Here is a 23,669-nt window from a genome sequence, read left to right as displayed (position 1 = left end):
TTCTCCTCCCTCCTGAATCCTCCTCCCCCTCCCCCCCCCTCCTCCCTCTCTGCAGATGACTTCGTCAACCATTTTGAAAAGAAGGTCGACGACATCCGATCCTCGTTTGCTAAGTCAAACGACACCACTGGTTCTGCTCACACTGCCCTACCCTGTGCTCTGACCTCTTTCTCCCCTCTCTCTCCAGATGAAATCTCGCGTCTTGTGACGGCCGGCCGCCCTACAACCTGCCCGCTTGACCCTATCCCCTCCTCTCTTCTCCAGACCATTTCCGGAGACCTCCTCCCTTACCTCACCTCGCTCATCAACTCATCCCTGACCGCTGGCTACGTCCCTTCCGTCTTCAAGAGAGCGAGAGTTGCACCCCTTCTGAAAAACCTACACTCGATCCCTCCGATGTCAACAACTACAGACCAGTATCCCTTCTTTCTTTTCTCTCCAAAACTCTTGAACGTGCCGTCCTTGGCCAGCTCTCCCGCTATCTCTCTCAGAATGACCTTCTTGATCCAAATCAGTCAGGTTTCAAGACTAGTCATTCAACTGAGACTGCTCTTCTCTGTATCACGGAGGCGCTCCGCACTGCTAAAGCTAACTCTCTCTCCTCTGCTCTCATCCTTCTAGACCTATCGGCTGCCTTCGATACTGTGAACCATCAGATCCTCCTCTCCACCCTCTCCGAGTTGGGCATCTCCGGCGCGGCCCACGCTTGGATTGCGTCCTACCTGACAGGTCGCTCCTACCAGGTGGCGTGGCGAGAATCCGTCTCCACACCACGTGCTCTCACCACTGGTGTCCCCCAGGGCTCTGTTCTAGGCCCTCTCCTATTCTCGCTATACACCAAGTCACTTGGCTCTGTCATAACCTCACATGGTCTCTCCTATCATTGCTATGCAGACGACACACAATTAATCTTCTCCTTTCCCCCTTCTGATGACCAGGTGGCGAATCGCATCTCTGCATGTCTGGCAGACATATCCGTGTGGATGACGGATCACCACCTCAAGCTGAACCTCGGCAAGACGGAACTGCTCTTCCTCCCGGGGAAGGACTGCCCGTTCCATGATCTCGCCATCACGGTTGACAACTCCATTGTGTCCTCCTCCCAGAGCGCTAAGAACCTTGGCGTGATCCTGGACAACACCCTGTCGTTCTCAACTAACATCAAGGCGGTGGCCCGTTCCTGTAGGTTCATGCTCTACAACATCCGCAGAGTACGACCCTGCCTCACACAGGAAGCGGCGCAGGTCCTAATCCAGGCACTTGTCATCTCCCGTCTGGATTACTGCAACTCGCTGTTGGCTGGGCTCCCTGCCTGTGCCATTAAACCCCTACAACTCATCCAGAACGCCGCAGCCCGTCTGGTGTTCAACCTTCCCAAGTTCTCTCACGTCACCCCGCTCCTCCGCTCCCTCCACTGGCTTCCAGTTGAAGCTCGCATCCGCTACAAGACCATGGTGCTTGCCTACGGAGCTGTGAGGGGAACGGCACCTCAGTACCTCCAGGCTCTGATCAGGCCCTACACCCAAACAAGGGCACTGCGTTCATCCACCTCTGGCCTGCTCGCCTCCCTACCACTGAGGAAGTACAGTTCCCGCTCAGCCCAGTCAAAACTGTTCGCTGCTCTGGCCCCCCAATGGTGGAACAAACTCCCTCACGACGCCAGGACAGCGGAGTCAATCACCACCTTCCGGAGACACCTGAAACCCCACCTCTTTAAGGAATACCTAGGATAGGATAAAGTAATCCCTCTCACCCCCTCCCCTGAAAAGATTTAGATGCACTACTGTTCCACTGGAGGTCATAAGGTGAATGCACCAATTTGTAAGTCGCTCTGGATAAGAGCGTCTGCTAAATGACTTAAATGTAAATGTAAATGTTTTAAGTTAATATAATACATAAAATCTATTTAGTCTCAAATAAATAATGAAACATGTTCAATTTGTGTTCAATGTTCAATTTCAAAAACACAGTGTTGGAGAAGAAAGTATAAGTGTAATATGTGCAATGCAAAAAAGCTAACGTTTAAGTTCCTTGCTCAGAACATGAGAACATTTGAAAGCTGGTGGTTCCTTTTAACATGAGTCTTCAATATTCCCAGTTAAGAAGTTTTAGGTTGTAGGTATTTTAGGAATTGTAGGACTCTCTCTCTCTATACCATTTGTATTTCATATACCTTTGGATATTGGATGTTCTTATGGGCACTATAGTATTGCCAGCCTAATCTTGGGAGTTGATAGGCTTGAAGTCATAAACAGCGCTGTGCTTCAAACATTGCGAAAAGCTGCTGGCAAATGCAGGAAAGTTTGAATGAATGCTTACGAGCCTGCTGCTACCTACCACTGCTCAGTCAGACTGCTCTATCAAATCAGATTTAATTATAATAAACACACAGAAATACGAGCCTTAGGGGATTAATATGGCCAAATCTGGAAACTATCATTTTGAAAACAACATGTTTATTCTTTCAGTGAAATACGGAACCGTTCCATATTTTATCTAACGGGTGGCAACTCTAAGTCTAAATATTGCACAACCTTCAATGTCATAATTATGTACAATTCTGGCAAATTAATTACGGTCTTTGTTAGGAAGAAATGGTCTCCACAGTTGACAATGAGCTAGGTGGCCCAAACTGCTGCATATACCCTGACTCGGCTTGCACTGAACGCAAGAGAAGTGACACAATTTCCCTAGTTAATATTGCCTGCTGACATGCATTTTTTAAACTAAAAATGCAGGTTTAAAAAAAATATACTTGTGTATTGATTTCAAGAAAGGCATTGATGTTTATGGTTAGGTCCACATTGGTGCAACAATTGTGCTTTTTTCACAAATGCGCTTTTGTTAAATCACCTGTTTGGCGAAGTAGGCTGTGATTCAATTCTAAATTAACAGGCACTGCATTGATTATATGCAACACGGGACAAGCTAGTTAGTTAAACTAGTAATATCATCAACCATGTGTAGTTAACTAGTGATTATGTTAAGATTGATTGTTTTTTATAAGTTTAATGCTAGCTAGCAAATTACCTTTGCTCCTTGCTGCACTCGTGTAACAGGTGGTCAAGTCTGCCACGCAGTCTCCTGGTGGAGTGCAATGTAATCGGCCATAATCGCCGTCCAAATATGCCAATTACCGATTGTTATGAAAACTTGAAATCGTCCGATCTCTATTTTCAACTGTGCATAGATAACAATTACCCAGCAAACACATAGGTTGTTACTGAACTAATAAAGCATAATATTACGCAAGCAATTATACAATTTGAATGCTGAAGGTACTGAGCAGATGTGCAATATCAGGAACAGGCGCCCAAAGCTGAGCACAGTAACAACAGGAAGAGGAAAATGGGGCACACTGTTTATGGAAAATTGTCTGCGCTTGAAAATTGTGATTATTGCAGATGCTAAAGTGATTCATTTGATTGATTATCGTCGAAGAGTAGAGGCACAAGATGCAGCATGTTTGGATGTAAATGCAATTGTAATGTGAAAAGTCTTTGTAAGTACATATGGCTGAGTTGGTGTGACATTTTCCATCTCCAATTTAAGATTACGTCCATTGATATTTAGCAGGGCTAGGAGAATATTCGGGAATATTCTACAGACTACAGCTGGGTTTTTGAAAAACCTGACCACAACTTTGCCCACAAAATGAACAAATTACTCTGCGCATTAAGTACAAAAATTCCAACAGAGAACTTGAAAGACTTTGCAAACTCACTCCATTGGAAATGTGTGGGGAGGCTAAAATAAGGGCTTGCTCTTGACAAAGCCTCTCATGGCAGGGCTGACAAACGTGGCATTTTGGCTTTGGCAAAGCTGGCCAAAATGTCTTGAGCAGTGAACCACGGAGAAATATACATTTTTTTTAAATGACAAAATCCCGATTTCCCCATTTCATTCCAGAGCAGAAACCTGAACAATGCTCATCCACTGGAGCGCATGCACGTTTTCGAATCCTCTCAGTTCCCTGTGCCAGCAAGTTCCAGACAAATGTAACCATTTTTTTTTTAAAGCCGAGAGGCCAATGGCTAAATCAATAAGGTTAACAGACTGTGTGTCCACATTGAACAGCTCAATGCGGAAAAGCTGGTCTTGCCATGGGGCTCTTTTGAAGTCTTCCATAACCTCTCCTAGACTTGTTGACACAGTTTGAGCAGGGAAAGCAACACTTGAGGGATCCGAGGGGCGTGGTTTGATGGAGAAGAAAGGGGGCAAAAGCTTGTCGCAAATAAATCCTTAATGCGACCCACTGGGGCTATAACCTCCCCTCTGTTGTCTCTCACTCCCGCTCTCTGCGAGGGCTGACTTGCTCTGACCTCATGCATTGGGCTACATTCCTGCCATGCCTGTGGCGTTACATTGCTACGGCATCATTGCACTTTAGCATTTGCCGGCCCTTGCCAGTCTACACACAACAGGATTGCAGAGGCCATCCCCCCTCGTTGGGATGCCACATGTGCCCGTCGTCCAACAGTGGGAACTCGAGCAAAGACTTGAACTGTTTCTCTGTAGCATTCCTCCACAGTTCATTCAATCTCCCACATAAGACCAACTTCTCAACATAATGAACAGTGTACGGTTTCTGCAGCGTTAGCTAAAAGATTAACCGAGGCATGTCAAAGGTCATTTCCAGATTCATATCAAATGGTACACTGTAGCATTACATCATTCAGTCCTAGCTGGTCCATTAGGATGTTTTTTTCAGTAGGCTAGAATTCAGTTTCAGTATTATTAACCCACTGTTTCAGTACTGTTCTGATTCTCCCAGTTCTTCTTATCATTCTCTTCTCCTGATCACTACCTCTGGCCCAATATGACACATAGTGGGGCTTAGGCTGGGCCTACCCCTTCATGTCAAACTCTCATTGTAAATTGGGCTGCTTATATTGACCACTACCATTATATAGGCCTAATACTTTTAAAGGCCTAAATCGGTCAGTCTGGAGTGGTTTTAGCTAAGCACTTTACAGTGCAAAACAACTTGGGCTTGGCCGAGGCTGTCGTGAACTAAATATATGATAGTCATAAACAATACTCATCTTGAGAAAGCACTGGGGTGAACAAATTTTTTTTAAAGAACATTTTATTTCTTGCAATTTGCTCAACTGTCATTGTAACATCTCACTTGAGAGCTGTGCAGTGAAGTTCACTGACTCGGCATTCCCCTGCTTGCAGCATCTTGCTGAAAAACCCCACCCTCATCACCTCACGCCAGTTATAGGCCTCTATTTGCCAACACACGCAAACTGGAGAGGCTCTAGTCAGTGTTCACTCTGTGTAGACCAAGGTAACATGTGTGGTGTGTCACTAAACTTTGCCCACATCAGACATGTTATTTCAAACCATCCCGAAGGCTGATATGAGTTTGTTTGATCAATAACATCAATTTCACTCAGCAGCGAGTCGGTAAATCGCCCAAAACATGGCCAGCACCTTTATGAGACGAGATGAGGGTGTCCCAAAATATCGAGACAGTCAGAATCTACTTGAAAAAAGTTGTGACCCAACTATGTAATGTTTCAAAACCTAATTTCTCTTTAAAAATACATGTGGAAGCAGGCAAGCAGAGTATCACAACAACAATATAAAAAGACACGTATGACTACTCTAGCATTTCTCATGATGATTACTACTACAATATGCAGGGTTGCTGCTAGCAAGTCGTTAATTTATTCTGTCTGAAATTGAGGGCCCAGTTTGAACGTTGCTATGGACCCTTTAGCTTAGGAAAAAGTGATGCCGTTTTGCCGAGGGGGGACAACGTTCTGTGAGTGTGACAGCGTCCTCCCCCACAGAAGCTGCCAGTGCCACCACACTCAAACTGACACCGGTGGGCAAGATGTGCATGCAGTGACGCTGAGATAGCAGATACAAATAAAATGAGACATGTATACGAATGGTGTAATGCATAGGGAACTAGTGACGTTCGAGTTTAGGTGTGGGAATCAAACACAAAAAAGTTAAGTCAAACATAGGGCTGTGTGTGTGTCTGTCACATAGAAGCATCGAGTCCCCACGGGTGCACCCCAATAATGAGCGGGGGGGCAGCTAACAACTATTAGCACACACAAGCATTTCGCTACACCCGCAATAACATCTGCTAAATATGTGTATGCAGCCAATAAAATGGGATTTGACCAACAAAACCATGTGTCACGGGCAACATGGTGTGTTTTGACATGGCATCATCAAATGTGTGTTGCAAAAAAAATCAATTCCTACAAGACAACACCGTTTAAGTTAGCTAATTAACGTTAGCTGACTAGCTAATAATAGCTACGTTGCTTGTAATGCATACCCTCGCCGTCTAGTTAGTTCGCTTGGCACCTGCCAACGTCCTAGCCTACCTTGTTCAGGGAGGGTACCAACAGCCCCCGCCATTTCGGTGCGTTCTCCTCGCTGAAAAAGTCGTACTGAACCTGGGCCGCTTGCATAGCTTCAGCTGTTCGTCGTCGTGCGCTATCTTGCAGCCAGCGAGCGATGTGTGTTCACGGCCACTCTTCACATCAATACAGTATGTAGCATGGCCCGTGGTTGGAACTGAGAGGTGCAATATTCTGTGCGGCCCGCTGCCTCAGAATATCCACCCAATGAGCATTCCTCTACCAAAACAGTTAACAATGCGACCATCGCATCGGCAGTGTACAGATGTTGATCGCTGCTAGCTAGCCGTCTGCAGCTGCCGAAGCAAGGAGCTATACTATAGCAGGCTTGCTCTTTCGGGCACCGAGTTTAAAAAAAGCCAAAATTCACGAAACCAAATATACTTCAAACGCTAACTAGCAAGCTTGCGTTGCGTTGTCAAATTGAAATTATTCCAAGTTCTGAGCTGACTGACGTTGATGGCAACAAACGAACGTTAGCCTTGCTAATTTAGCATGCTAGTTTGCAGCCGAGCTGGTGATGTTACTAGCCATAGCCGATCGATCCGAATCGGAAGATGGTTGGCAGTAGTGATCTGTGGACAGTGGCGTAGCTGGCTAGCTAGTATCCAATTTAGGGATTAATGTGTCACTTCACGTTTCGGGAACTGCGATACTGTTCGTCCTTTTCGGCCAGTTGAACCATTCCCTATATTTTTTGGGGAAAAAACCTCTTCGGTGCATAATCACCCATTTTCACCGAATCTTCGACAGGGTGGATATTGATAACCGTGCTATCCTCCATGAATTTATCATTTCCAAAACATGTCTCCAGACTATTTAGCTTTTTGTTAAGTTATCGAGAAAACCAAAATTCCACGCACAGGCTGGCTTTAATGACCAGTTAGGCTTTGGTCAAAATGATTTATTTGGACGATTGTTATGACTGGTCGGTTGCAGTTGTTGGTAGAAGAATTGCACAGGCGCAATGGATAGCTAATGACGTACTTCGTTTTTTTCCGATAATCATCGCGCCTGCCCAAGATCTGGATCTAATCTGGCTAAACCGGGAGCAATACTTGTTTAAACGATAGGATGAAAAAGATCGCTTGATGAGGAGGGATCACTTGAAACCATTGCATACTCACGGGGCCTTAAACACTCACTGTCACTCCAACACACACACACTCCCATCATTTTCTCACTCACATAATATGCACATACATTTCTACTGACTCTACACACCCACTCACATACAAGCTGCTACTACTCTGTTTATTTTATATCCTGTTGCCTAGTCACATTACCCCTATACAGATCTACCCCCATCACTCCAGTATACCTGCACATGTAAATATGGTATTGGAACTAACATTTAAAATAATTCCTGTATATAGTACCGTATGCTTACTTAATTACTTTGTGTATTTCTTATTCTTATTTCTCGTGTGCTTTTCCCCCCCTGTAAACCAGTTATGGATTATTGCATTTTTGGGTTGAGTTTGCAAGAAAGGCAATTCACTGTATTTGTGAAATTTGAAACATGCCAACGATGCATGTGAACAAATGCTAGATTAACTCACGCGGTGAGGTCGCAGACTTGATTTACAGAGCCCAGAGAAAACATCATGGAAACCATTTATCTTTTTGTAGAGACTTCCCAAAGAAGACACCTCCACTAACTGTGTGGAGCAGTTAATGGTATAGAAAGTATTCCCAATGTTCAAAATACACATCTACATCTTGTCAGAAATTATTCCTGTAGGTTTAATAAGGCTTAAAAATATAGAGTTGAAGTAGGAATTTTTACATACACCTTAGCCAAATACATTTAAGTTTTTCACAAATTCTGACATTTAATCCTTGTAAAAATTCCCTGTCTTAGGTCAGTTAGGATCACCACTTTATTTTAAGAATGTGAAATGTCTGAATAACAGTAGAGAGAATGATTTCAGCTTTTATTTATTTCATCACATTCCCAGTGGGTCAGAAGTCAGAAGTACACTCAATTAGTATTTGGTAGCATTGCCTTTACATTGTTTAACTTGGGTCAAACGTTTCATGTAGCCTTCCACAAAATTCCCACAATACGTTTGGTGAATTTCAGCCCATTCCTCCTGACAGAGCTGGTGTAACTGAGTCAGGTTTGTAGGCCTCTTTGCTCACACACGCTTTTTCAGTTCTGCCCACAAATTCTCTATAGGATTGAGGTCAGGGCTTTGTGATGGCCACTCCAATACCTTGACTTTGTTGTCCTTAAGCCATTTTGCCACAACTTTGGAAGTATGCTTGGGGTCATTTGCGACCAAGCTTTAACTTCCTGACTGATGTCTTGAGATGTTGCTTCACTATATCCACATCATTTTCCGCCCTCATGATGCCATCTATATTGTGAAGTGCACCAGTCCCTCCTGTATCAAAGCACCCCCACAACATGATGCTGCCACCCCCGTGCTTCAGAGGTGGGATGGTGTTCTTCAGCTTGCAAGCCTCCCCCCTTTTCCTCCAAACATAACAATGGTCATTTTGGCCAAACAGTTCTATTTTTGTTTCATCAGACCAGAGGACATTTCTCCAAAAAGTACGATCTTTGTCCCCGTGTGCAGTTGCATACCGTAGTCTAGCTTTTTTTAAAGGCGGTTTTGGAGCAGTGGCTTCTTCACTGCTGAGCAGACTTTCAGGTTATGTCGATATAGGACCCGTTTTACATTTTACAATTAGCATATCAGAAGCTTCTAAAGCCATGACATCATTTTCTGCAATTTTCCAAGCTGTTTAAAGGCAGTCAACTTAGTGTATGTAAACTTCTGACCCACTGGAATTGTGATACAGTGAATTATAAGTGAAATAATCAGTAAACTATTTTTGGAAAAAGTACTTGTGTCATGCACAAAGTAGATGTCCTAACCGACTTACCAAAACTATAGTTTGATAACAAGACATTTGTGGAGTGGTTGAGAAACAAGTTATAATAACTCCAACCTAAGTGTATGTAAACTTCCAACTTCAACTGTATACCCACTAAAATGTCAGAGAAAAACTTAAGGCTTTCTATAGTTCATCAGTCAATCAATGTATCCCATCATGAGTTAAAATGTTTAATATGTAACATGTCCAAATATAGGCAGTTGTACAGGCAACATTAATCAATTTTATTTTACAGTATTTACATGAAACAAAAGCAACATGAAAAGAAACCAAGTGAGAAGATCCTTATACTTCATCATACCATCTAAAATTTGAGAAAAAAAAACAGGTTTCCTATGGCTCATCAGTCAATCAATGTATCCCATCACGAGTTAAAATGTTTAATATGTAACATGTCCAAATATTGGCAGTTAAAGAATTAAGCACTTTTATTTTACTGTATTTACATGACACAAAAGCAATCGTGAAAGAAACCAAGTCTGAAGATCCTTGTACTTCATCATACCCTCCCCTTTAGTCGTGTAGGATACATGGAGTCAGCAAGGGACATTTAGTGTTACATGTTCAATTTGGCCCCACATATTCTCACTGACTCCCAAACGCACGAGGTAGAGGTCTTACTATGACACCCAAACACCATAACAAACAATATGAACAATGCAATTTGGCAACATTCAACTCATTGCCCACCATAAGGAAAGAGATTCTACAACTGCCCAGAGTCTCTTCAGTTTGACTGCAGTTTTAACAATAGCTTGGCGTGTATGTAAAAAATAAACCTTACATTGCCTGGTTAAATGCCTTAAGTTTACATCTAAAGTGTATAGCATGATGTATTCTAATGAACTCATGCAGATACTTTGTTATAAGTGCAAATTAACCATACCTTAAATGTATGAATAAAGTGTTTCATTGCATACAACTATGCAAATTTCACAACCAGTGCATATCTGAGCCTTGACAACTTTCTATGGGGTTGGAATTGAAGTGTGAAAATAAAATGACATTGCATATGGCTTCATATCAAAAAGATCCTAACATGTAAAAAAAAAAAAGGCAACTCATGACCAAAATGAACAGACACTTTTCTCTTTGACACCCTACCACTAAGTTTTGTAAAAGTATATTGCTTGACAAGCCCTTAAAAGTAGTACCCCACAATGATTAGCCAACAACTCTTTATATCTCTCAAAGTTGGGGGGGCAACTGTACAAAATATATGCAGCATGGTAATCTACATAACATACTCAGTGTACAACCTCAATATTCTATTTACATGAATTACAAACACATTGGTCAAGCACTTGTTAGGTAAGGTTGCATGTTCTCAGTAGTTGGTCAATACTGAAATAGTGTGATATCCAGGAATGTGGGTTTGTGTTACTATACATTTTGACTTTCAATTAAAAATCATAAGGTTAATTTAAAAACAGGACACATCCAAGGTCGCTTGCTTGATGAATGGTCCGATTGCATCTGAGACCAAGGAGTTGCAGAGTCAGACATGTCCTTCTCGTCATAATCTGTTCCCATCAGGATATGAATTCCAATGTATGAACAGAAAAATAAATCAAATTGCAATTTTCAATGACTGAATTTAATTCAGATTCATAATCTCTTAAAGTGTAACTGAAACCAACCCTGGGCCATGTTCATTAAGGCATACAATGGAAAATGTTTTGACACTGACAATGAAACCTAAAGGTTTCTTATTGGAAATGTTCAGATAGTACAGCCCTGTATCACTTCGTTTCAGAAAGTTTTGTGCCTACTGAACAGGACCCTGGTTACCAGAGCACAGGGTGGTTAGTAACTGTTCTCGTGTCCAGCCAGGATGTATAGGTTGCTGTGCGCTGTAGGGTTGTCTGTAGGTCTGCTCTCCAGCACCACAACCCTGCAATCAAAGGTACAATAGGGGTGTATTCAGTGATGTGAAATGTTCTCAATGTTGCAGATAGAAATTAAATTAATAGAGCTGACCCCATTACTGTCCCTATTCCATCTGACAGACAATCATGTCTGTTCTACACAAAATATTTCTATCTGAACCTTTTATATTGTTACATCCTCCTGAACAGCACTAAGTCACTTTATGGCCACAGACCGACTTGATGGCACAGACGATCAGATCTCACAATGCTTCGATAAGTGTTAAACATAGCATGAACTGCATGAAAATACAATATATTAATCTTCTGAGATGCGACTGCAAAAAATAAGATCTGGAACGCCACCATAGCTATTACAGGCACTAATCGATGAACTTTTTTTTTAAACATTTTTTTTATTTATTACTTGCATAGTTTTAAAAAATTCATTTGACTGCAGTCAGAAATGAGGGAGATACAGTTGAAATTGGAAGTTTACATACACATTACCCAAATACATTTAAACTCAGTTTTTCACAATTCCTGACATCTAATCCTAGTAAAAATTCCCTGTCTGAGGTCAGTTAGGATCACCACTTTATTTTAGGAATGTGAAATGTCAGAATAATAGTAGAGATAATTATTTATTTAAGCTTTTATTTCTTTCATCACATTCCCAGTGGGTCAGACGTTTACATACACTCAATTAGTATTTGATAGCGTTGCCTTTAAATTGTCCAATTGACTCAAATTATGTCAGTTAGACAGTCGTGAAAAGGGCATGACAAAGCCTATTCCCCCTCAGGTAACTAAAAATATTTGGCATGGGTCCTGAGATCCTCAAAAGGTTCTACAGCTGCAACATCGAGAGCATCTGGTTGCATCACTGCCTCGTACCGCAATTGCTCTGCCTCTGACCGCAAGGCACTACAGAGGGTAGTGCGTACGGCCCAGTACATCACTGGTGCTAAGCTGCCTGCCATCCAGGACCTCTACACCAGGCGGTGTCAGAGGAAGGCCCTAAAAATGGTCAAAGACCCCAGCCATAGACTGTTCTCTCTACTACCGCATGGCAAGCTGTACCGGAGTGCCAAGTCTAGGACAAAAATGCTTCTCAACAGCTTTTACCCCCAAGCCATAAGACAAACTAAACTGACAGGTAATCATGGCTACCCGGACTATTTGCATTGTGAAGCCCCCCCCCCCCCTCTTTTTACGGTGCTGCTACTCTCTGTTTACCATATATGCATAGTCACTATAACTATACACTCATGTACATACTACCTCAATTGGGCCGAACAACCCCTGCTCCCGCACATTGGCTAACCGGGCTATCTGCATTGTGTCCCACAACCCGCCAACCCCTCTTTTACGCTACTGCTACTCTCTGTTGATCATATATGCATAGTCACTTTAACCATATCTACATGTACATACTACCTCAATCAGCCTGACTAACCAGTGTTTGTATGTAGCCTCGCTACTATTATAGCCTCACTGTATATAGCCTGTCTTTTTACTTTTTTTAAAATGTCTTTACCTACATATTGTTCAACTAATACATTTTTTGCACTATTGGTTAGAGCCTGTAAGTAAGCATTTCACTGTAAGGTCTACACCGGTTGTATTCGGCGCACGTGACAAATACACTTTGATTTGATTTGATCAGAAGCTTCTAAAGCCATGACAACATTTTCTGGAATTTTCCAACCTGTTTAAAAGGCACAGTCAACTAAGTGTATGTAAACTTCTGACCCACTGGAATTGTGATCCAGTGAATTATAAGTTAAACAAGTTTAAAATAACACATTTATAACACATTATTTTATTGTCAGACATAAGACTGTAAAACAGCAAATCAGCTCCAAGTGATTTTAATTTTGGAAATCTGTTACAAAGTATTCCCACGCATAATAGAGAGATACACAGTAACAGTATGTGATTGTATACAAATGTAAGCAAGGTTTGACATTATTATGTTTTAGTCAAATATTATATCTGTTTGGGCTTCTTGTGGTCAATTTGCAGGTTACAAATTCTTTGTAATTATTTGTAAAGCATCCGCTCATGAAAATAAATTGGCTCGAGGCTGAATCTACTGTAGTTGATGATACTTGCTAAACGGATTTAGCCTCAATCTAAAAATGGATTTCTCACCTGTCTGATCCTAGGAGTCGGAATATCCTGGTGTTGTCGGAAATTTCCTGTGTAATCTGGTGGGAATATGGACAAGATCCAATAGTCAAGTAATCGCAGTCATAGTCATCATATATTTTGAGCCAGCAGCACACCACTCTGCATACCACTGCTGGCTTGCTTCTGAAGCTAAGCAGGTTTGGTCCTGGTCAGTCCCTTGATGGGAGACCAGATGCTGCTGGAAGTGGTGTTGGAGGGCCAGTAGGAGGCACTCTTTCCTCTGGTCTAAAAAATATCCCAATGCCCCACTGCAGTGATTGGGGACACTGCCCTGTGTAGGGTGCTGTCTTTTGGATGGGCCGTTAAACGGGTGTCCTGACTCTCTGAGGTCATTAAAGATCCCATGGCACTTATCGTAAGAGTAGGGGTGTTAACCCCAGTGTCCTGGCTAAATTCCCAATCTGGCCCTCAAACCATCAGTCACCTAATAATCCCCAGTTTACAATTGGCTCATTCATCCCCCTCCTCTCCCCTGTAACTATTCCCCAGGTCGTTGCTGTAAATGAGAACGTGTTCTCAGTCAACTTACCTGGTAAAATAACGAATACATAAAAAAAACATTACAACAATAAACAGTTCAACTGTATATTGTTATATACAGTTATTGCGTCCGCCGGGGCATTGACACAACTTGCCTCATTAGATTTGAAACTCCGTCCTTGCATGCCATGTCTCCAGAAAGCCAGAACACTGTCTTGAAGGCAGACTGTGGAAAAGATTCATGTTTAATATACCGTATGAAAAATTCAATTTTACCAAAATGTAATTTATCATAACATGACTGTGATACTATGCTCTCCTCTCCATTCTATAGCTGTTGACACATGATGTCAACTCCTCTCTGTGTGTGTGTGTGTGTGTGTGTGTGTGTGCGTGTTTTAGCTAATCTCTAGCAAAGGGGTCAAGGGCGATTACCTATCGACTCAATCTGGAAATTAAATGTCAGCTCAGCTGAAAGCTTTCTACTGGACTTCAGCCTCCCCTGCAGATTCACAATCTTAATGGATCCTGAGGGGGAAAATAACATATGGAAGTTAAACAATGATGCTATTACAAGAGACTGAAGACATCCAGGCACAAAATGGCTGCCGTCCATCCAGGCAGGCGGGGTTGCTATTGAGGTGAGTTTCCCCCATGTCATTTAAAGGACAGCTCAGTGATAAAACATTATTCACTGTTAATATATTGTCATAGTGTTATTAGCAATGCATACAATTAATGTACAATGCATGTATAATATTACAATACAAATCAGATTTTTGGATAGTCAAGACATGCTGCTAGACTCACGATCCAGGCAGACAAGAATGGTGTCTCTTTCCAGTTGAGTCACATGGATAACACAGGTCTGTGGAGTGTCTAGGAGGAGATTAAACATAAAAACCTCAACTAACCATTTCATCTGTTGCTTTATTAACGTCAAACATTTTCCATTATGAAGGTGCACAAACGATATAGGACTATATTTTCTCTATAATTGTTAACTTTTGAAAAGTTAACCATTTCCAGTAAGGTCAATGTGTAGAATGTGAACGTCAGTCTCCAGTGTGTGCTACGATAAAAAAAGAAAAAGAATAATGGGGATTAAAAAAATGATGATATTTAATGTTTTTTTTATTTCAATGAAGTTGCATATTAAAGGAGCACTAAAATCTAGAGTTGTGTCAAGTCTATGTCAATGAGGAGTCAAGGTCAGTCTTTGAATGAGACCTTACCGGACTCTTTGAGCCAGGGGCAAACGGTGTTGGGGTCCAGCGTCTCAAAGCGTACCACCTGGTTGAGCTCCGTGCCCTTGCTGACGCCCATACAGATGAGGGGGTACTGGTGCTCGGGCACCACAAGCATCTCAAAAACCTCCATCGGGCAGGGCAGGGGAAAGTCAATGTTCTTAGGAGGAGAGGGTTAGCATTAGCATTAGGCTTGTCAATGTTAGGAAGACAGGGTTAGCATTGTCATTATGCTACATGGTCTAGACTCTACCATGTTATCATGCTAATCTCAAAATCATTATTCTTAGGAGGAGGAGAGTTAGCATTAGGCATGTAGACGGGGTTGGCTTACAATCAGAGTATTATTGACAACATGTACGATATATATATAGAACAAAACGTAAATAAAAGGGTAAGCATTAGCTCGTCGGTTACAAAGCAAGGGTAGCTTAGTCTATGTTGGTGGGTTAGCATGCTTATCTCAAACACAAACACTTCCAGTGCCAGAGGGCAAGGGGAAGTCAGTGTTTTTAGGAAGAGGGAAGTGTGTTTCCATTAGCATGTAGGCTACAAAGTAAAGGGATGTCTCTTAGCATATCTCAAACACCTCCATTTGACAGGGCAGTTAGGGGAAAGTTGTGGATTGTTATTAGTCAATTCTTCCCCGGAAACTCATAGCATAGCTAGTGTCAATGCTTTTTTGTTTTTGGTTGAAACCTCAATGGCCAAACTCTTATATGGCTATGACATGGGCTGTCAGCACTCCTCAAAGGTTTGGGGAGAGTGAGCCTGGCAAACTGATGGAGATGGCTAAATAAATGCACACAGGCACAAAAATTCTTACCTTGATGAGCATGAACTTCTGCATGGGCTCCACCCATTCCAACATGACCACACTGGATTGGAAGGCTCCACACAAGTACTTGTGGCCCGTGTAAGGATTTCTCACTAAGGGGGAATAGTTGGTAGTCAGCCGGGGTTGTCAATCATACTAAGCTGGGACCACAATAATGTATTTCAAAGACCTTTCTACTATTGGTACCCAGTTGAAGAGGTTATTGTCCTAATTGGTTACAAGGGGAATGGAGAACTATTGTGTTTATTACATGTAGTGAAGTGATGCATCTACTCTCAATCTTGTAGCAAGATTATGTAGCAACTTGTTGGAAAGTAGTGGGTCTGACGTAGAAAGGAGATGAAAACCGAGGGGGGAGAGAGAGAGAGAAAGAGAATGTCCATGACTACTCACCCACACAGCACTTCTGACATCCCTTGGTGTCGGGAATCTTGTTGGAGATGGAAAATTTCCTAAAAACCACAATAACAAAGTCTCAAAAGTAGGACTCTTACCCACAGAAAACTCCTACACACAGAGGCATCGCCATCTTCTTACCTTGGAATGATTTTGTCTGGGAGCCGGTGGGTGGGGATGGCCATTGGCAGCTTCTGCATCTGTCGAGCGTGCTCGTACAGACCCGCCAGATTGTGACAGTAGAGCTGCGAGGCTTTTCCTGCCAAAAAACACAACGAACACAGCTTTTGAATGCTTTGAAGGCAATTATAATATCTTTAATTTTCAACCAAAAAGTGCATCGTCTAACTGCTTGTATATCTGGAGCAAGTATTGACAAGTAGAATTTACATTTACAAGTGCATATTTCATGATAAAATTAGACTAATGCTCTTGATGACAGATTGTTGCTTAGGATTTATGTTTTTAATGTCTGTCACAGTCATTGTGTGCGGCGAAAGGTACATTTAAATGATGTGTCTGGAGAATCTATTCTATTCTGGAAACTACAAACAAACAACGTAAAACTTTGTGTGCACTACAGTTATTTGTTGAGATATATTAGCAATGTGTGGCAATACAGGTTTCTATGATGAATCCTTACCAGATATGGAGAGCAGATTATTACTCATGACATAAAGCCACATACACCTCCGGGGAAAGAGCTAGAAAAAAAAAAAATGTATCTGTTTTTAATAGTTCTGTAGGTGGTCAAATGAAATCATAATCCGTGTCTCATTGACCAGTTCTGGATAAAACCTCAAATCCTTGTGGATCAAAACCTCAAATCCTTGTGGATAAAACCTTGTGGATCAAACCTCAAATCCTTATGGATAAAACCTTGTGGATCAAACCTCAAATCCTTGTGGATCAGACCTCAAATCCTTGTGGATAAAACCTTGTGGATCAAACCTCAAATCCTTGTGGATCAGACCTCAAATCCATATGGATAAAACCTTGTGGATCAAACCTCAAATCCTTGTGGATCAGACGTCAAATCCTTGTGGATTAAACCTTGTGGATCAAACCTCAAATCCTTGTGGATCAGACCTCAAAACCGTATGGATAAAACCTTGTGGATCAAACCTCAAATCCTTGTGGATCAGACCTCAAATCCTTGTGGATAAAACCTTGTGGATCAAACCTCAAATCCTTTACTTACGTCACAAAGAAGCAAGCATTCAAATTTAACTATAATTTGGAATATGATGTGACAGAGAATATTTCAACCTTCACATAAATACATAGATTATGTTTAATACATTACACTGTAAAAACATTGGAAGCAGTTAGAACAATTGAAATTTACTGACAAAAAGATCATTCAAATGAAATAACGAGACACTGACCTGTTCCATGGAGGAGTCATGCAGTTCGTTGAGATTTAGAATGTAAATGCCCTCTTTGGCACCGAATAGCAGGTATTGGTCTAAAACAGAGAATTAAACAATTATTAAGTATTATAACAGAGAGAGACCGGTAAAACTTGGACAATACACACATTGCTTAGGACTCTGCCTAAGAAGGAAACTAATAGTAGCACATGCAAATAAGACATAGGGTAAGACAAAGATGAAAGTCAAGTTAGTTTAGACTCCTGTTCTAGGTTTCTCCAAGCCTTTCTCGAACAAGAATACAGTGGGACACCTGGTAGCGCGAGACTGAAAATAAAGTAATCCAATCAATTGCAGATAAAGGTAAACCGCACAGCGGGTTTGGTCAAAATATTAACCGTGCTCCGTCTGTCAGACCCTGCACACCCCACACCCTTGCAGACATTGTCATTGAACATTGACACAAATCCACATGATCTGTCCTTAAAATACAGCATAAATACAGTTTCCTGTTATCTGCAATTGATGGAATCAGGGTCCACAGCAGTAAGACAGAAATGAATTGGCACGAGGCCCACCTCTCGTGTTGGGGTTGATCCATGACGCCGCACAGTGGATCTTTAGAGGGCAGCCATTGAAGACTTAGGAGAAACAGGCTCCCATCTGTGCAGCAAAAACAGAATGTAGATGTTTAGTTATAGTTGATCAATGTAGAGCACCTGGAAAAACCCTTTATAAATTCAGTCCAATATAATAAATAGATTTTAAAACAAAGTTATGGCAGGATCTCTAGCTCGAGGGTTGCGGTAATTACAAATGTGTTATGAACTCAACACTACTACTTTTAGGTTGCTAATGAATTAATTACAATTCACATAAATTATTTAGATTTTTCCTACAGTACAGAGTTATAGTTTTCTACTTGACAATGCGTGTGTGTAAGAGCAGGTAAGGGGTGTTAAGACTTACGTGGACTTTTGGCGTGGGGGGAAGGCCATTACTGATTGGTTTCTGAGGAAACAGGAAATGACATCATCATACCAAGGTCAGTGTAGAATAATTAACAATCATAGTTAAAATATACTGCATATTATACTGTAATATTATTAAATATGAAAATAATATGTGGATCTTATAGAGTTCTATTGAGCTGTGCATTAACAATGGCATCACTCTGTCTATCAGTGCTGTAATATCTTGGGAAAAACACGGTAGCACTTTAAGTGAACTATAAGTGATCTTTAAATCATGAGTCGTTGCTTATTAACGAGTAACTAATGAGGTAAACATATAACAAATGCTCTTTGTTCAGAGCTCTGGGTGCAAATAAAAATCCACTTCTAAGAATAATGAGAAGATTTATGTTTAGTCATAATACAAAACCGCATAATTATCTATTTTGCAATGACAATTTAAGTCTTATCATAGCTGTTAGGACATGTTAATGAATTAATCATTTACATTAATTATTCACCAAATAAATTACTTTCAGGTAACACATAGTAAAGTTAGTATGTAAAAATGTGAAACGGTCAGAAACATTTTAAATAACACTTTCTATGAACCAGCTTTATGAATACATTATGAATAGATTATGCAATAACGCATGATGTACATAATAAACACCTCATTATAGATATTAATGAATTAATGACAGCCATGACCGGTTATCAATATAATGCACTTTACTACCTATATGTTTAACACATAATGCTTACAGGAAGTCTTATAATGCACTATGGATTTGACAGAATCCACTTCAAGTGCATTATATACAGAAAATTCACCAAAAGTGTCGCCACCAATTTTTACGCACAGCTTCTGACCAAGGCTAAATGACTATGATGTTACCGGAATCTCTTTCCTGTCCTTCCTCGTGGTGACACAAGGTGGCATAGTAGACTGCTTCTCGGCAACACCAGCATCCCCGCTCACTTCTGATGGGCTGAACCCATTGCCTGTTAGGAGGGAACTTAATTATTGATTCATTTTGAAATATTACATTATTTAAATGGTTCCCCAATATCCACAATCTGAATGGTGCTGTGGAGAGTGAAAAGGAAGCAAGAGAGTATGTGGAGAGTATGTGGCTCTGTGGGAACTGAGCAATTACACCAGTGACTAAACTAAACTAAGATTTGTCTCAATAGTCTAAAGTGGCGTCCACTCCTCGTCTCTTCTCCTTCACCTTGACATATCTGAAAACAACAGGACATGAGAATGCAATAGGATGGAATAGCCCTGGTACTAGTCCAGTTCTTTCATGTCAAATGCAGATGAAGGAAAGCCACCAGACTGCTCGAAGTGGACAGGATGTGGAAACTGGGGAAGTTTGTGTGAGTGTATTGGAGGGTGACTCATGTGGCAGAGAGGGTGTGTGACATTATCGCATGCCAACACCAGACACACCACTGCTCCTAATTAAACTGACAGGCTATAAATACTAGCTGGCAACCACAGGGTCCACTTTGGAAAAGCTGACTGGCTAAGACAGGGAGGAGGTGGGGCGGAGCCTCTTGAGGATGTTGGCAGGGTTGGAAGGAGGAAGGAGAGATCCCTGAAAACAGTGGTAGCTTTTATCTCAGCATCATCACACTTATTGTCTAAGTGGTCCATGTTTGGTATTGTGGTTGGTATTGTGATGAATTGAAGTGACTGACTGATTCATTCATTCATTCGACTCACTCACCCACTGACCCATTCATTCATTCAAAGGGACCACAGCTTTGGTCCTCCAATTAAGTGCAGGGGAGATAAGAAAACCCACATTAATGCATTTCTGACAGAATTGTCTACATCTCCCAGAATGCACCCATTCAGTTTGTGAGCATGCCTTTAAACCATGTTACCTACCTATGCTAAGCTGCTTGTGCGGCAACAAAACCATTCCACAAAGATGCTGGCACATGTTGACTCCAATGCATCCCACAGGAGTCAAGTTGGTTAGATGTCCTTTGGGTGGTGGACCATTCTTGATACACACAGGAAACTGTTGTATCAAACCGGTGGGCCTGTCACCTGCTACAATACCCTGTTCAAAGGCACTTAAATATTTTTGTCTTGTCCATTCACCCTCTGAATGGTACACATACACAATACATGTCTCAACTGTCTCAAGGCTTCAAAATCTTTTTTTAACCTGCCTCCTCCCCTTCATCTACACGGATTGAAGTTTATTTAACAAGTTACATCAATAAGGGATCATAGCTTTCACCTGGATTCAGTCTGTCATGGAAAGAGCAGGTGTTCATACACTCAGTGTATATCCTGGGTCACGTTCATTAGGCACTATTTGGCATTATAAGGCATCAAATGGAAGAAAACACAGTAAATAAAAAGACGGGCTACCTGGACTTGTCCAATAAGAAACGCTTCATGAACATGAACCTGGCCTCTGGTAGAGTAGCCAGTTCCTATAATTTGCATAACAAAAAATGTATAGATACAATTTATAGATGAAATGTTAAGAGGACAGTTAAGTTGAAAGGAGAAAGAGGTTGAAGACAGTAGGACTTACTGTTGCATTTCATCATCATGGTCACCACCATCATTATCACCACAATCATCATAATCACCACCATCATCTAAATGAGTCTCGTGTCCCCTAAGGGAGAAGAGGGATGTACATTTCAATTCAATACAACTTCAGCATTGGGGATGCATGCTCTTCTCCTGTCCAATGTAGAAAAATTGTTAGTAGGCACCTCGTGTCCAAAACATTTCAACAGTGAAATGTGATGATATGCACCATTATTCATTTCAATGTGAGGTCTACCTTAAGGCGTTCACATTCTTCCCAACCGTAACCAATCGGAAGAGTTTGTGCATATAATGTGTTTGTTTTTGGACTTCGGTGAGGGTTTTTTCGGGGACACATTTTTTTTCTTGGGGCAAACTGAAGTTGGTAGCCGAAGTCTATGTCCCTTCATCAGTGATTGTTCAACAGTAGGGGTTCCTCAGTAAAGTCTGTTGTCATTCAACGAGCGGTGACTCGTTTTCATGCAATTATTTTGATTGAGAAATACTGCACCAAACACCTTAGTTTGGATGTATTGCACAACTAAGATCTCCTCGGCAAAATGAATGATATTTCTTGCGTTATTTTGGATTCATTCGGACTACTGCAGAGGTCTTTTGAGGGAGTATGCGAGCACACTCGTGCTGTTCGCCTAGCCGACTGAAGCATGCTGACGTCTTTAGTAGTGAACCGGCCAACATTTGAGTGCCATTTCATCAACAAAGATGAAAGTAGAGAAGGCACCTGAAACAGTCAACGCCTTATTTTTAACCGGGTCTAGCTATCCATTTGTGTTGTCTTACTAAACGTCACGCGTGGCAAGACAACGAACATTGGAGTTGGCTATATATACAGCATAAACTGATCTAGCAACTGCTCGTCACTTGTGTATTGGAAATCAGTGTGCATGTATCTTTCCTGCATGAGGTGTATTTTTATTTTTTTACCCTAATGCTGAGAATTAATGGATGCTAGCAGCACACCACGCTAGCCGCAACGAGACAAAGATTACAATAAACAATAGCGGACATCCCGCCGGCTTTCAGTCCCTCTGCGCTATAACTGGGCATACGGCTTTAACGCCTCAGCAAGGGTGAGAAATCACCCCGGTCTACGCGGACGTGGTTCTAAAGCAAGTTAGTCATCCATTTCACTCGGACAAGCACAGAGGCAGGAGGTTAGGTCACATTAAATATTGAGTAGTGCAAGAGAGAGGTGGGGGGAGGAAGAGCGAAAAGTAAGGGGAGGAGAAAGCGAGGATGAAGATGAGAAAAATATGAGGGGAAAGGGATGAGAATAAAATAGTCCAGAAAGAGAAGACAGATAAGATGAACTTTTATTTATCCAGGGAAGTCACATTTATTTTTCCAATTGAGCCCTGTCCTATATAGAGAGATAGAAATGAGAAGAGAGGATAGGAAAGAAAGTTTCAGTGAGAAAGAGAGACAGAAAGAAGGGGGAGTAAAAACGAGAAAAATGGGGGTTTAGCTCCTCCTCCACCGATTTCAGAAGACTCCTGTTGCGAGAAAATGACAGGAGATAATTAGAGATAAAACAGAAAATGAGATGCTGTTTACATTTGAACACAAGGGGTACTTGGCAGGGGGTGGTTGGGGATGAGGGAGACGATTTACAAAAACACGGTTTTACAAAAAAGGCTTTTATTGACTGTAAAGATGGTGCTAGGTTGATGTTGATCGTTCAAAGGTAGATTTTGTGTCCGTTTTTTGGAAGATGCTGTGAAAGTACCCAACCACCTTCGCTTTCTTGTCTAAAAATATTAGTGGAGCCATGTTCCTTTTTGTAAAATAACTTTGCCGCCTGTTTCTCCAATCTCGATTCTCCGTGTTTTGGTTGTAAATTATTTAGTGCATACCGGGGTCGTGCGCTGAGGGCAGCTCCAACAAACAAATTGCAGAGTGATTGTGTCAAAGAAAAAAAAAGGCTATTTATGTTTTATGAATTAGCACTCTGCAAAACCTCTCGATAGGTAGGAAGAATGTTGGCTGAACATTAAAAAACAAACACAGACAAATATCAAAGCTGAAAGGGGTTCCTGCTAGTGAACAAAAACCTCTCAAACACACTATGCTCAGCAGTAAGCTACTCAATTTACTATTGATGGTTCCAATAGCTGAATTATGTCATGATGCTTGCAATACAATAGTTGTGGGTTTGATTCCTGCATGGGCCAAATACAGTTAACCTATACCCAGTGTACTGTAAGTTGCTTTGACAGGGTCTGCTAAAATGCATGCATCAAAATGATATATTAGTAGTACTGTATAAGAGTGAATGCTACATTGCGTTGTGTAGAAAGTGCTAGCTGCACAGGTTGTGGCTACACTAAATTACCATAGATTTTTTTTGGAGGGACCATTTAACACAATACAACCACACACGTGGATACAGTGCAATGGCATTAAAATCATGGAGGATGAGTTTAAAAATGTATTTT

The 23,669-nt window shown here is 41.5% G+C and overlaps 1 protein-coding gene and 1 pseudogene across 4 annotated transcripts in view; both read right to left on the bottom strand.

The window, feature by feature from the left end:
- Positions 1-7,344, bottom strand: part of LOC115103977 (son of sevenless homolog 1-like) — an 81,401-nt gene extending 74,057 nt beyond the window's left edge. For all 4 annotated transcript variants that reach the window (XM_029625069.2, XM_029625070.2, XM_029625071.2 and 1 more), the window contains exon 1: positions 6,354-7,344. In XM_029625069.2, coding sequence (XP_029480929.1) covers positions 6,354-6,440 — 87 coding nt within the window. In that variant the 5' untranslated portion in view covers positions 6,441-7,344. The remainder of the gene's footprint in view (positions 1-6,353) is intronic.
- Positions 7,345-9,452: 2,108 nt separating this feature from the next.
- LOC115103484 (mitogen-activated protein kinase kinase kinase kinase 3-like) overlaps positions 9,453-23,669 on the bottom strand; it is a 107,819-nt pseudogene continuing 93,602 nt past the window's right edge.

The sequence above is a fragment of the Oncorhynchus nerka genome, linkage group LG21 (assembly GCF_034236695.1).
Source record: "Oncorhynchus nerka isolate Pitt River linkage group LG21, Oner_Uvic_2.0, whole genome shotgun sequence".
Lineage (NCBI taxonomy): Eukaryota > Metazoa > Chordata > Actinopteri > Salmoniformes > Salmonidae > Oncorhynchus > Oncorhynchus nerka.
The sequence above is the reverse complement of the archived record's forward strand: the minus strand, read 5'-3'. Positions and strand labels throughout refer to the sequence as shown.